The 14422-nt window shown below is 40.6% G+C and overlaps 1 protein-coding gene across 1 annotated transcript; it reads right to left on the minus strand.

Annotated features, from left to right (window-relative positions):
* Positions 1 to 4651: 4651 nt before the first annotated feature.
* Positions 4652 to 5593, minus strand: OLFR651_1 (olfactory receptor 651). The gene has a single exon (NM_001171473.1). The coding sequence runs from the start codon at positions 5591 to 5593 to the stop codon at positions 4652 to 4654; it is 942 nt and encodes a 313-aa protein (NP_001164944.1).
* Between the last annotated feature and the right edge of the window lie 8829 nt (positions 5594 to 14422).

The raw sequence follows: 14422 nt of genomic DNA on the forward strand, positions 1-14422 counted from the left end.
TGAAATGGGAGAGGGAGCGGGAGATGGGAGGGGTGTGAATGGGTGGGAAATTATGGGGGGGGGAAGCCATTGTAATCCATAAACTGTACTTTGGAAATTTATATTTACTAAATTAAAAAATTTAAAAAAATAATACTCCATCTAATAGGCAAATATATATTCTTCTCAAGACTACATGAGAAATTAACCAATAGACCACATTCTATACCATAAAATGAACATTAACAAATTAAAGTAATTGAAACCATGCAATTACGTCCTCAGATCACCATATTACTTTACTAGAAATCAATAACAGGTGGATCTTAATATTTCAAAATATCTAGATTAAGTAACATACTTCTAAGTAACATATTTCTTTTTTTTAAAGACCTATTGGGGCAAAATTTGGCCTAACATTTAATCTACCAGTTAGGACACTCATATTCCAGAGTGCCTGGGTTTGATGACTCCAGAATCCAGCTTCCTGCTAGTGCTGTCACTGAGAGGTAGCAGTGGTGGTTTAAGTAATGGATTCCTGCCATGCACACAGAAAACCTGGCTGAGTTCCTTACTCCTAGCTTAAGCCTCAGACATTGTGGACATTTGAGGAGTGAATGGGCAATTGGTATCTCTCTCTCTCCCTCTCTCTCTCTCTCTGTCTCCCTAGTCTCTCAAATTTTTAAATGACATTTAATTTCACTGATAAATTCGTGAATTGTACAAAACACTCAAAGAATAAATTATGCCAATTCTTTCCCAATTTATTGCAGAAAAAAAGTGATTTGTAATATATTCTATGAGGCCAGAATTACCATAATACAAAAATTAGGTAAATACATTGAAAGAAAGAGGAACAACTCTGCTGTGGCCTGGGAAGGCAGTGGAGGATGGCCCAAGTGCTTGAGTCCTGAACCTGCATGGGAGACCAGGAGAAGCACCTGGCTCCTAGCTTTGGATCAGCACAGTGCGCCAGCCGTGGCGGCCATTTGGGGGTGAACCAACGGAAGGAAGACCTTTCTCTCTGTCTCTCTCACTGTCTAACTCTGCCTGTCAAATAAAAAAAAAAAAAAAAGAGGAGCAAGAACCAATAACTATCATGAGCATAGATGCAAATTTTTCCACATCATATTAACAGATCAAGTCAAACAAAATGTAAAAATAACTATATCCCACAAATAAATTATATTTATTCAGGGTATGCAAAGCTGGTTCAATGTTAAAAATAAATTCATGTAGTCTATCTCATCCAAAGGAGAAAAATTATGACTATAGTATTAGTACATAAAACCCATTTGACAGATGTAACAACCATTAATGACAAAAATTTCAGCAATATAGACCTGAGGGAAATTTTTTCAACTCGATTAAAGATCTACAAAATTCCCTATAGGTAACAAACTTTTTTTTAATTAATTAATTTTTTTGACAGGTAGAGTTGTAGACAGTGAGAGAGACAGAGAGAAAGGTCTTCCTTCCCTTGGTTCACTCCCCAAATGGCTGTTACAGCTGGCACTGCACCTATCCGAAGCCGGAAGCCAGGTGCTTCTTCCTGGTCTCCCATGCAGGTGCAGGGGCCCAAGCACTTGGACCATCCTCTACTGCCCTCCCAGCAAAGATTTGGACTGGAAGAGGAGCAATTGGGACAGAACCGGCGCCACAACTGGGACTAGGGCCCGGAGTGCCGGCACCGCAGGTGGAGGATTAACCAAGTGAGCCACGGCGCTGGCCCCCATAGACACAATTCTAACAAGATAACCATACTCCCCTCCCCTTCCTTCCTCACTCCCTCAATACCCACTCCTATATTCCATCTTTTTTTCTGACATGTGGTTTGATTCCATATTTTAGAAATTGTGAATTGAGCTACTATAAGCATTGGGATAGAAATAAATCTTACATATGCAGGTTTCATTTCCTTTGGGTAAATTCACAGGAATGGGATTTTGGATCAAATGGTAGATTTATTTTCATATTTCTGAAGATCTCCATACTGTCTTCTATAATGTTTGTACATACAGATTTTTTTTCTTGGATTGACAGAGTGGACAGTAAGAGAGAGACACAGAGAGAAAGGTCCTCCTTTTTCGGGTAGTTCACCCCGCAATGGCCACTGCAGCCGGCGTGCTGTGACTGGCGCACCTCACTGATCTGAAGCCAGGAGCCAGGTGCTTCTCCTAGTCTCCCATGCGGGTGCAGGGCCTAAGGACTTGGACCATCCTCCACTGCCTTCCCAGGCCACAGCAGAGAGCTGCCCTGGAAGAGGGGCAACCGGGACAGAATCCGGCGCCCCAACAGGGACTAGAACCCTGTGTGCTGGCACCGCAAGGCGGAGGATTAGCCTATTGAGCAGCGGTGCCGGCCTGTACATACAGTTTCAACTGGAAATGTAGGAGAAACAGGCAAACCTAGGGATAAGACAATGGCTGAAATAATTTTCTGTGTAATTTAGGCCTGTTAGAGAAAGGGTTAAGGAAAAGTTGGAGAAAATAGCTTGGAGGAAGAAATTTCTTATGTAGTTTGAAGGTACATTAAACATTTACTGAGAACATATAATATGTCAATAATTTTCTTGGAGAGACGCCTAAGGTTGAATTTCTTTCTTCATAGTAGTTCATGGCATAGGTGTGGACAGATATACGAGTAAATAAATGAATTTGTGATAGTGCTCTAATTTCATATGTTCATCTTGATGTAATATACAGCTTCTTTTCAGTGACAATTTTAGGAAAGAGGTGGTATTACTTTGGGGCAATTTCTAAACATGAGAAAGGATATCTCCTAACCAACTCTAGCCAAGTTTTATTTTTGTATAACAACAGAATACCGAGTGTGACAACACAAAAGAAAATCAAAACTCTGGGATTACTTGCTCAAAGAACCAGGAAATGTAAATGACATGAAAACATACCTATACTAGTGTAAATAAATAGAAATAAAGAGTTTCATGGGTAGTTTCTCTTTTTGTTTAAGTCTTCTGTTTCCTGCAATGATCCTAAGGAAGGACAATATTTATGTTTAACCTGAGGACACTGGGGTCATGGCAGAGCTGAAAGGCGCAAAATGACACATTCATACATGGATTATATTTTATAGAGTGATTATCATGGCTTTTTCAGAGAGAGTAAACAGAAAGGAGTAAGGCTGGAAGACTTTCAAAGAGAAGACTTAAATTTTTTATATAAAACAAGACTTTGAAAAACTCTCAGAAAGATATTTTATCTGTATCATGTTTATCAAAAAGAGGCAAATAAAATTATGGGCAAGCCAAGTTCAACCATGATAATAAAGGTGAGAATATGAGGAGTATTTCCACTTGAATGACTTATAAGTACCTAAAACTCAAATATGCAGCACAGGTGTTGAGTTAATTTTGTTGGAAGTTGTCAGCATTGGAGAAAGAAAGGACAGGCACAGGTTTCTGGCTTTGGAATTAATATTTTTTGCTGTTTCTACTTAACACAAAAGAAGACAAAAAAGAAAGTGTTTTTACACGGTAAGGTAGTGAGTTTCAAAATCAGCTGTGGAGAAATTAAGTCTGAGGAGTTTGTGAGCCATTTGAGAAAGAAGATATACCAAGTTAAAGAGTTCAGAGTACAAAATCATAAAGATCTAAGATTAAATTCAAGATCTATTAATTACCTTTCTTCAATATTTATATCTGCTTCCTTATTTGTAAATCTAATTAACTAACATCAAATTTTCATAATTATTTTTGCATTACATATGTTAACACTTATAAAACATAGGCTAAGCATTATGAAAAACCAAGTTTGGATAGTTCTTGGAGCTGAAAATTGAAGAAAACCAGTTCTAAATATAAGAAGTTCTATGTAATCTGAGATGAGTAGGGGAAGAAATAAAGCAAGTAAAAGACATTACAGAGGCCGGCGCCGCAGCTCACTAGGCTAATCCTCCACCTAGCGGCACTGGCACACCGGATTCTAGTCCCGGTCGGGGCGCCGGATTCTTACCTGGTTGTCCCTCTTCCAGGCCAGCTCTCTGCTGTAGCCCGGGAAGGCAGTGGAGGATGGCCCAAGTACTTGGGCCCTGCACCCCTGGGAGACCAGGAGAAGCACCTGGCTCCTGCCATTGGATCAGCGCGGTGCGCCAGCTGCAGCATGCCAGCCGTGGCGGCCATTGGAGGGTGAACCAATGGCAAAAGGAAGACCTTTCTCTCTGTTTCTCTCTCTCACTATCTACTCTGCCTGTAAAAAAAAAAAAAAAAAAAAAAAAAAAAGACATAATGGAAGAAAGTGATGAAATAATGATGTTGTTTGATAATTTTAGTACAGACTGATAGCTACTCAACAAAGGAAGGCAGGGAATTTTACTATACTATGAAAGATGAGCAACACACCAGGGGGAAGTACCTGTGAGGAAAAATGCATCCTTCAACTATCTCAACATTAGCCATAGAAATGAGTAAAATCTCAGCTTTGGTACTCTTCCGTATCCATCATCAGTTTTATAACACAAATTTTATGAAAACCTTGATTTTCAAGGAATTTAGAAGATTTCCTTTCCCTTTCTCCCTCTTGCCTAAACTTTGCAAACCAGCACAATGCTGAGATTTCAATCAATACATGTCACAACTTTATTTTTACTTATTCCCAAGTTACATAAAATTACACTCAATCAATTTTACCTAAATGTCTTCTTCAGTTTCCAATCATTGTGTCTTCTGAAATGAGACGAGTAGAAGAAATTTTTCCTGGATCTGTTTGGTCTTTACTCCATAAACAACAGGATTCAGAGCAGGAGGGATGACCACATAGAAGTTGGCAAACAGGATGAGCACATTCCGAGGGACACCATGCCCAAAACGATGAGCAAGGATGGAGAAAAAGGCGGGAGTGTAGAACATGAGGATAACACAGACGTGGGAGCCACAGGTGCTCAGGGCCTTCTGGCGGGCACCCTGGGATGAGAGTTGAAAAACAGCACAGAGGATGAAGATGTAGGAAACAGCAATAAATATCACATCTGTGATGACCGTCATGAGAGGCACAGCAAATCCGTACCAGATGTTGATGGAGATGTCTGCAGAGGAAAGCCGAGCTACACCTATGTGCTCACAGTACGTGTGTGGAATGATGCGAGTCCTGCAAAAGGGTAGCCGCTTCAGCAGAAAAACATCTGGCAGGATAACCAGGAAGCTCCTCACCACAGTGGTCACCATCAGCTTGACAATCAGCTGTGGAGTGAGGATGGTGGTGTATCTCAAGGGGAAACAAATGGCCACATAGCGATCAAATGCCATGGCCAACAGGATGGCTGAGTCTACCACAAAGCTGAAGTGCAGGAAGAACATCTGAGTGAGACAGCCAGAGAAGGTTATTTCTCGCAAGCCAAGCCAGAGGATATTGAGCAGTTTAGGCACAGTGGCGGTGGACAAGATGAGATCCGTGGTGGCCAGCAAAGACAGGAAGAGAAACATGGGCTCATGGAGGCTGTGCTCAACCACAATGAGGTAGATGAGGATGCAGTTGCCCACAAGAGCCACTACATAGATGGCACAAAAGGGAATCCCAATCCAGATGTGAAGCTTTTCCAGGCCAGGTATTCCAAGGAGGATGAAGGAACTGGGGTTGTAACAGCTCAAGTTATACATGGTCTCTTCAGCCTGGAATCCAGCAGCTGCTGAGCCCTGAGGAAAAACCATTGTCAGAATGGGCTACAAAATCTAGCAAATTCAGTCTGAAGCCGAACATTTTCAGAGTTGCAACAGTGACTTCAAGATTCTTAAATCAGAAGTATCGGAGCATCCCTTGGATGAGCTGGCACCTGGAATTCACTTTTTATATCCCCTACTCATTTCTACTGGACCCAATTTTTTCTTTCTGGATATTTTCTAATAAAATCATATAAAATGTTGGTTTTGTAGGTCAATTTTATGCAATTAAACAATTACTTCTATTTCCCATCTCGATGTAGATTATTTGGAAGTGGCCCATGTTCGCAGTGAACAAAATAATCAGGGACAAAGAGAAGGGTGGTGGTAGTGGTGATAACAAAATGATTAAATTATTATACTGGATGAGATGGGTCATGGGGAAAGGGGAGCAATCACATTATACGGAAAATATTACTTTTTCAGACAATGAGTTTGATTAAAAAACTAAAGAGTTTGCATAAAGCAGGAGAAAGATAAGGAAAGGGCAGATTCTAGTGCTTTGGATGATGCAGAAACTTGCTTCACAGGACTTGAACAATGCCTCAGAATAGAATGAGCGCTTGCTGGGATGTGAATATAAAAGACTGCATCCACCAGGAAACACACCGGGACAGGTCGGCAGAATTCACCTGACTCAAGCAGAAGACTGTGAGCCCAGAAGATGATTTACGACTTCAGGTACATGTTGTAGACCCTGGAAAATCCCTGCTCTCACATGTTTTTAAGAGGACAAGAACTCCATTACAGAAAACACTCCGGGGTACTTATCCTAAGCAAAGTAGATTAGCAGAGTAGATTCTCACCTCCTACAGGTGAAATAAAGAATGACAAAAAGATTTGCCCCCTAAATTTTAATTTCTGGTTGACAGTGCTTGGATCCTGTCTGTGGAAACCTTCAGCTTTACACCCAAAGGAACCTATCTTTGGAGATGGCTTTTACTTCATTGAAAGTGCTGTTGAGGGGCCAGCGCCGTGGCTCACTTGGTTAATCCTCCACCTGCAGTGCCGGCATCCCATATGGGTGCTGGGTTCTAGTTCCGGTTGCTCCTCTTCCAGTCCAGCTCTCTGCTGTGGCCTAGGAAGGCAGTGGAGGATGGCCCACTTACTTGTGCACCTGTACCCGCATGGGAGACCAGGAGAAAGCACCTGGATCCTGGCTCCAGAGGGGTGAACCAACGGAAGGAAGGCCTTTCTCTCTGTCTCTCTCTCACTCTCTAACTCTGCCAGTCAAAAAAAAAAAAAAAAAAAAAAGAAAAGAAAAGAAAGTGCTGTTGAATTGTAACTCCATTTCTGTGTTACACATTATACAGTGTGTTTGCAAGGAAAAAGAAAGAGATCAGGAAGTCCTGGTACCAGGGAGCACAGCAGTGGAGAAGCCCTGCAAAAGCAGAACAAATGTGTAGTCATTCAAAGAGCTTTAAAGAACTAGTGACTAGAAGGCCCTTGCCCCATGTTGGCAGGCTTAGTTTCAATTTCTGGCTCCAGTTACTGATTCTAGCTTCCTACTGCAGACGCTGGGAAGCAGTAGTGAGAGACTTGCACTGAGCTCCCAGCTGCAGGCATTTGGAGAAGGAATCAGGAGGAGGGAGTGATTCATTCTCTCTCCTCTATTCTGCTCTCCCTCTTTAATTCTCTCTTTCCTTCACTCCCTCTCACCCTCCACTTTTGTCTCCCTCTCTCCCTCTCTCAAAATAAATAATTAAAAAAAAAAAAAAAAGAACAGAAGGAGCCAGCACTGTGGCATAGCAGGTACAGCCACCGCCTGCAGTGCCAGCATCCCATATGGGCACCGTTTCAAATCCCAGCTGCTCCTCTTCTGATCCAGCTCTCTGCTATGGCCTGGGAAAGCAGTAGAAGATGACCCAAGTCCTTGGGCCCCTGTGCTCACTTGGTAGACCTAGAAGAACCTCCTGGCTCCTGTTTTCGGATTGGCGCAGCTCTGACCATTGCGGCCATTTGGGGAGTGAACTAGTGGATGGAAAATCTCTCTCTCTCTCTCTCTCTCTCTCTCTCTGCCTCTCCTTCTCTCTCTGTGTAACTCTGACTTTCAAGGAAATACATAAAAAATAAATTAAATAAATAAAAGAACAGAAGTATATTTTTCGATCAACTCACAGCCTCTCTGTATTATTATGTTTGGCAAAGATCTGCAGTTTTGTCCATAAGCAGAGTGGGTGGACTACTGTAGGATTTATGACATCTCAGCCAGGTCCCCAGTCAAAACTTCAAGGAATGAGCTTCGCTCTTACTATTGTCACTGACACAGTTCCTGATAAGGCAAAATGAAGACATCACATCTACCTAAGAGAAAGACATCTAGTTCCTACTGTCCAAAGGCAGCCTCTCATATGACTATAACACTTCATGTTACATCCTTTAGTCTGCTACAAACTGAACTCCTACAAACAGTGAGCTTCCGTGGATAACGGACAACAACAGAGTCCTCAAGAAGCCCTCCCTAAAATGATTGTCACAGGATCTTCTGTGGCCTCAAAAATGAGTACACTGAGAAAGCCCCATGGTATTTCTATAACTTAGGCCAGGTTGCAGGTCAGCCTTTTAGAACATAGATTCACTACCTCCTAACAGGAAGGACATTTCCTCAGGGTCACAAGAAATATATTTAATGGGAAAGAAATTAACCACCAATCATGAAAACTACTAAGGGAAATAAAAGGAAAACATCCAAACCAAGTTCTGTTGCTTCAATCAAAACCCATTTTGATTTCATTTCTTCTACCCTAAGATCTCTTTCTTTCTCAATTATTGGCTGTATCACTGGTCACATTAGTTGCTCTGTACTGGGGATCAGCAGTTTATAGATGGGGTTCATCACGCAGGAGTGTCATAAGAGCCCATTTCTCACAATGACATATCCTCCACATGCGAGTCCTACTAGGATATTGAGCAAACTAGAGAATACCCTTGTTGATAAAATAGTAGAGCCAGGATAGGGTTTTCTTTCTCACAGACAGACTGCAGTTTTCAACTCACCAGAATTTGATTCTGTCTTTTGGTTTACAGAGTCAGTAGGAAGTATTTATTTAAAAGAAGGCAAGAAAAGTTTCAATCAGGAAAGATTTCAACAAGAGGAAAAATTAATATATTTATGCATTTATCTGTATTCTCAGTAGATATCTCAGGGACTATGGGCCCCTCTATTTCCCATTTGCACATAAGGGGTAGAAACTATGCTATTAACATCCTTCCCTTGAGATGGAATGCAGCTGGGGGTTTTAGGAGCCTGAGGATATTAGGTCCCTAAAACACATTGGACTCAGTCAGTTGAGACAGAATTCTCAGAAGCCTAAGAATTTTCTTGTACCATCTATAATTAGTCTATTTGTATAAACTCGCACTGATATGATGCAAACAAAATAAAAATTTTCTATTTCGTTGATGTTGGAGTAGTCCTCCATTTTTTTTCTTCAGAATTCTCTTAGCCAAGAGGCAATTTGTATTGATGTGGAAATTTTAAAGGAAGTTTCTCAATTTACAAGCACACATACACACTCATACTTGCACATATTTTTGAAGGCCTTAAAAGGTCATGGAAAATGAACATTATGAACAAGTATACTCAGATTTCATATTTTTTACACCAAAATGAATATAACGAGATCAAGATGCTAAGTGAAATAAGTCAGAACCAATAATAAAAATAATCACATTTTCTCTTTCTTTGTTGCAGTTAATATATAGAGCAAGGACAAAAATTTATGGATATTAGATCATTTGGCATATAGTTGTAAATATTGCTTTGCTGAATCATACAATTGAGTCAACATGAATCAACATGTTTTACATGTTTAAAAAATGCAACAGAGAGGAGGAATAATAATGTGGTACTGTTAATGCTGTGAGATTAATTTGTGTAGTCATTATAAGGGTGGTCAAATAACACACTTAAATGCATTTCTTGCTGTGGATACATTACTTTAATAAGATGTTTTAAAATATTTTACACCAGAATAAAGTTATATTTTAATTCCATTTATCATTAACTTTTTAAAGTACCCTCATATATACATATGCTCACACTTGAGGTGTTTGATTGCATTGTCACTACATATTAATATGGAAATACTCAATATGTTTTTCATATTTTACATTCATACTATAAAAATAAATGTGATATATTATAACCCCTCAAAAACACAGCCTCTTCTAATTTCCTCAGTAATGGATTCAAGTGTTCATATGATCCATATGTACCTAAAAATACTCTTAAAATTCCCACAAGCTTCATGGCTTAAAGAATACACATGTATAGTATCTTACATTTCTGTATTTGAGTGGTCTAACTGAAGTTTCGCAAGGCTAAAATCAAGGAACTAAGGCCAACTTGCTTTTTGGAAACTCTAAAGAAAAACAATCTGTGTCCTTCATTAGATTTCTATATATTGAGATTATGCTGCTACATGGACACATACTGCCTGTTTTCTTACATTGCGGTGGTTTGCTGGGAGACCCCTCAGACATGCGTACTTCTCTTAATAATGTAGCTTGTAACTGCATTCCATTGGTTTATTGAGTATATTTTTTGTTGAATCTTTTGAGTTTTCAATATATATATGCTCATGTTATCTGCAAGCAGATTAGTTCTTCGTTTCCAACTTGGATGCTTTTATTTCTCCTTTCTCTTTTTGCTTAATTTCTATGACTAGGAACTCTATTACTAGGGTGAATAAAAATGATAATGCATGCTAGTCTTGCATCAGAGCTTAGAAGAAAAACTTTCAGTTTGCCTCCATTGACTATGATGTTGGCTATGGATTTTTTCCTACATGATCTTTATTCTGTTAAGTTCCTTTTATATCTAATTTGTTGAGGTTCCTTTTTTTTTTAATCACACATGGGTCTAGACCTTTTTCAATTGTCTTTTCTGCATCTTTTTATATGACCTTGGGTTTTTTAAATTTGTTTATTTATTTGAAAGGCAGAGTTTCAGAGAGTGAGAAGCAGAGGCAGAGAGAGAGAGAGAGAGGTCTTCCATCTACTGGTTCACACCCCAGATAGCTGCAACCGTCAGAGTTGGATGTGGAGCCAGGACCTGAGCCCAGACATTCTTACATGGGATATGGGCACCCCAAGCGGTTACTTAAATGCTACACCAAATGCTAGCCCTAGCATTTATTTTCTTTCTTTTAAAGCTTTATTTTATTTATTTGAAAGAGTTACAGAGAAAGGTAGACACAGATGGAGAGGTCTTCCATCTACTGGTTCACTCCCCAGATGGCTGCAATGGCTGGAGCTGAGCCAATCCTAAGCCAGGAGCCAGGATTCTTCCGGGTCTCCCACATGGGTTCAGGGGCCCAAAGACTTGGGCCATCTTCTCCTGCTATCCCAGGCCAAAGCAGAGAGCTGTGGACTAGAACCGGTGCCTATGTGGGATGGCAGTGCTTCAGGCCAGCGCTTTAACCCCCTGTGCCATAGCGCCGGCCCCTTTCCTGGCATTTATTTTCATAAACTTTACTCTTACTACTACTTTTGCTATAACCCATAATGTTTGTTGTGTGATTTCATTTAGCTTTGTCCCAAAATATTTTAAAATTCCCTTGTTGTTCTCTTTAACTCAATGATTACTTAAGAATGTGTTTAGTTTCCACACTTTTGTTAATTTTCCCATTTTCCTACATTATTGATTTCTGATTTGATGTGATTGTGTTCAGAAAACCTACTTGGACAATTTTAATTATCTTAAATTTGTTAATATTTGTTTTGTGACTATAACATGTAATTTAACATGTTATGTGTACTATGCATGTACTATACATGTACTATAACATGTAATGTGTTCTATTTGCATTTAAGAACATATATTCTTTTGGGTGGAAAGTTCTAAATATGTCTATGAGGTTCATTTGGTTTATAATGTTGTTCCAGTTATTTATTGATTTTCTGCCTGAATTTCCTGGTACATTTTGAGATGCTGAATGTGTCAATTTATCTCTTCAAATCTGTAAATACATGTATATATATTCAGATAGGTTTGAGGTTGTTTGTATATATATTTAACTGTAGTAACTCTATTATATTAAATTGACCCTTTCATCACTATGTAATTTGAGAGAGAGAAGGAAACAGAAACAGACTCACAGAAAGTTGGAGAGCTCTTCTCTGCTTGTGCACTCCTCAGATACCCACATATAGCTGAGACTGTTGGTTGCCCCAAAGCCAGGAGTCATGAACTCAATCCAGTTCTCTGGTGGCAGGAACCTAGTCACTTGATCCATCATCACTGTCACAGGGTCTTAGTTACTTTAGCAGGAAACTGGAATCAGGTGCCAGAGTTGGGAGTCAAATCCAGGCCCCCTGCTGTGCCACTAGTCAAACACTAGCCCCTTAAAGGAAGTGTGGAAGGTACCTGGCTTCTCCTTGCTGTTTACAGTAAAATGAAGGCAGTATATATAAATTGGAGTCATTATCAAGAAAAAAGAAATCAGAACTTAAAAATTTAGAAACTTCTCAGCCTATTTATATTGTAAGAAAAATGAGAAAGTGTGTTCCTGTAAAAATAGCAAGGAAGTGAGTGGAAAAATCATTGGATACAAATATCACTGGTATGGGTTACACATTTTATGAACCATCTAACCTGAAGTTAGGAATTGAGAAGAGGCTATACCAGCAGGACCATTGCCAGCTAGGATGAAAGTGGACAAAAAGAAATCAAAAGCAAATGAAAGGATATTAGACTTCTTAGGTTCTACAGAATAGTATACAAGATCTATATAGCTGCAAATATGCAATTTCCTTCAGGAACAGGATTATCCTCTAAGTGACTCAGAATCGGTAGGGATGCCGTGACTATCATGAGCTGCTGAGAGGGCATGGATCTGAAAGATGAGGCTATCTCTTCAATTTCAGAGAGCTAGGCTGCCATGTTCAGTGCCTCAGAAACAAGGCTGCTGTCCAGGGCTGGAAGGGATGAGCCTAATTCCCCAGCAGATTTGCAACCAGGATTATCATATCAGTATTTCCAGCCATCACCAGAGATGACTTAAAGGGAAGTGATCAACTCAGAGATGATTCTCACGACTTTAAGTAGAGTTTGCCTTGAGAAGTTTTGAACTTTCTTGGCAACTGTCACTGTCTTTTCCCCCACATTATTCACTTTGGAATGAGAATGTTCATTCTATAACTGTCTTACCATTGTCTATTGGAAGCACATAGTATATCTTGTCTTACAGATTCATAGCTGGTGAAGAATTTTGCCTCAGAAAGAATCATGCCCAAGTCTCACTCCTACCCTATTTATATATATATATATATAAATCGTATATGTATACAAATATATGTATATGCATATATAAATCATATATATGTATATATAATTATGGACTTTGGGTTGATGCTGAAATGTACTAAGGCTTTGGGGCTTTTGGAATGGGGGTGAATATATTTTGCATATAAGAAAGCAAGTTTTTGTAGCCTAGATGATGGATTATTATGGGTTGATTTATGTCTCCTCAAATTCACAAGTTAATCCCTAACCCCTAATGTGCACATCTTAAAGATTTATTTATTTATTTGAAAAGAAGAGTTACAGAGAGGCAGAGGCAGAGAGGAACAGAGAGGGAGGACTTCCATCCACTGGTTCACTCCAAATAGTCGCAACTGCTGCAGCCAGCCCGATCTGAAGCCAGGAGCCAGGAGCTTCTTCTGGGTCTCCCATGCAGGTGCAGGGGCCCAAGGACTTGGGCCATCTTCTACTGTATTTCCAGGTCATAGCAGAGAGCTGGATCGGAAGTGGAGCAGCCAGGATTTGAACCAGCGTCCATATGGGATGCCGGCACTGCAAGCAGCAGCCTTACCTACTATGCCACAGTGCTGGCCCTGAGATGGGGCCCTTAAGGAGGTAATTAAGGTTAAGTGAGTCCATAACTGTTGTTCCTTAATCTAATATCACTGACGTCTTTGTAAGAGATACCAGGAAATACAGGAGCACAATGTAATGACTATGAGATGAGAAGACAAGGAAACAACCATCTGCAAGTCAAGGAGAGGCCTCTTAAAAACAGATCTGCTAACAATCTGATCTTTGCCTTCTAGTTTCTAGTTTTGTTGTTTAACCCCCATCTATGGCATTTTCTTATACAACTCTAGTAAGCTAATACCCTGGTTGTCTATTAATCATATTGGATCTCTCTTATCATGTGCAACAGATTTCTGCCTTTTTTTTTTTTTTTTTTTTTTTTGACAGGCAGAGTGGACAGTGAGAGAGAGAGACAGAGAGAAAGGTCTTCCTTTGCCGTTGGTTCACCCTCCAATGGCCGCCGCGGCCGGCGCACTGCGGCCGGCACACCGCGCTGATCCGATGGCAGGAGCCAGGAGCCAGGTGCTTTTCCTAGTCTCCCATGGGGTGCAGGGCCCAAGCACCTGGGCCATCCTCCACTGCACTCCCGGGCCACAGCAGAGAGCTGGCCTGGAAGAGGGGCAACCGGGACAGAATCCGGCGCCCCGACCGGGACTAGAACCTGGTGTGCTGGCGCCGCTAGGCGGAGGATTAGCCTAGTGAGCCGCGGCGCCGGCCCTAGATTTCTTCCTTCTGATGGTATAGAGGTCTTAGCTCCAAAGGAAGAAATGCTTCCACCAGTAGATATATAGTGATTGCACTGAACTGGAAGTTAACACTGACACTGACCAGCTTAGGTCCCTCATGCCTCCAAATTAATAGGCAGAGAGAGATACTATACTGATTGAGGGTGGTGTGGGGTGGGGGTGGTGACTGATCTCATCTCTGCAGGGGAAATGGAACTTTTATTC

This window comes from Oryctolagus cuniculus, chromosome 1 (genome assembly GCF_051225735.1).
Source record: "Oryctolagus cuniculus isolate XC-2025 breed Fujian yellow rabbit chromosome 1, ASM5122573v1, whole genome shotgun sequence".
NCBI classification, from domain to species: Eukaryota; Metazoa; Chordata; class Mammalia; order Lagomorpha; family Leporidae; genus Oryctolagus; species Oryctolagus cuniculus.

What these genes read in the sequence shown, in the direction of transcription:
- OLFR651_1 (NM_001171473.1), bottom strand. Translation starts at nt 5,593, where the DNA reads ATGTATAACTTGAGCTGTTACAACCCCAGTTCCTTCATCCTCCTTGGA.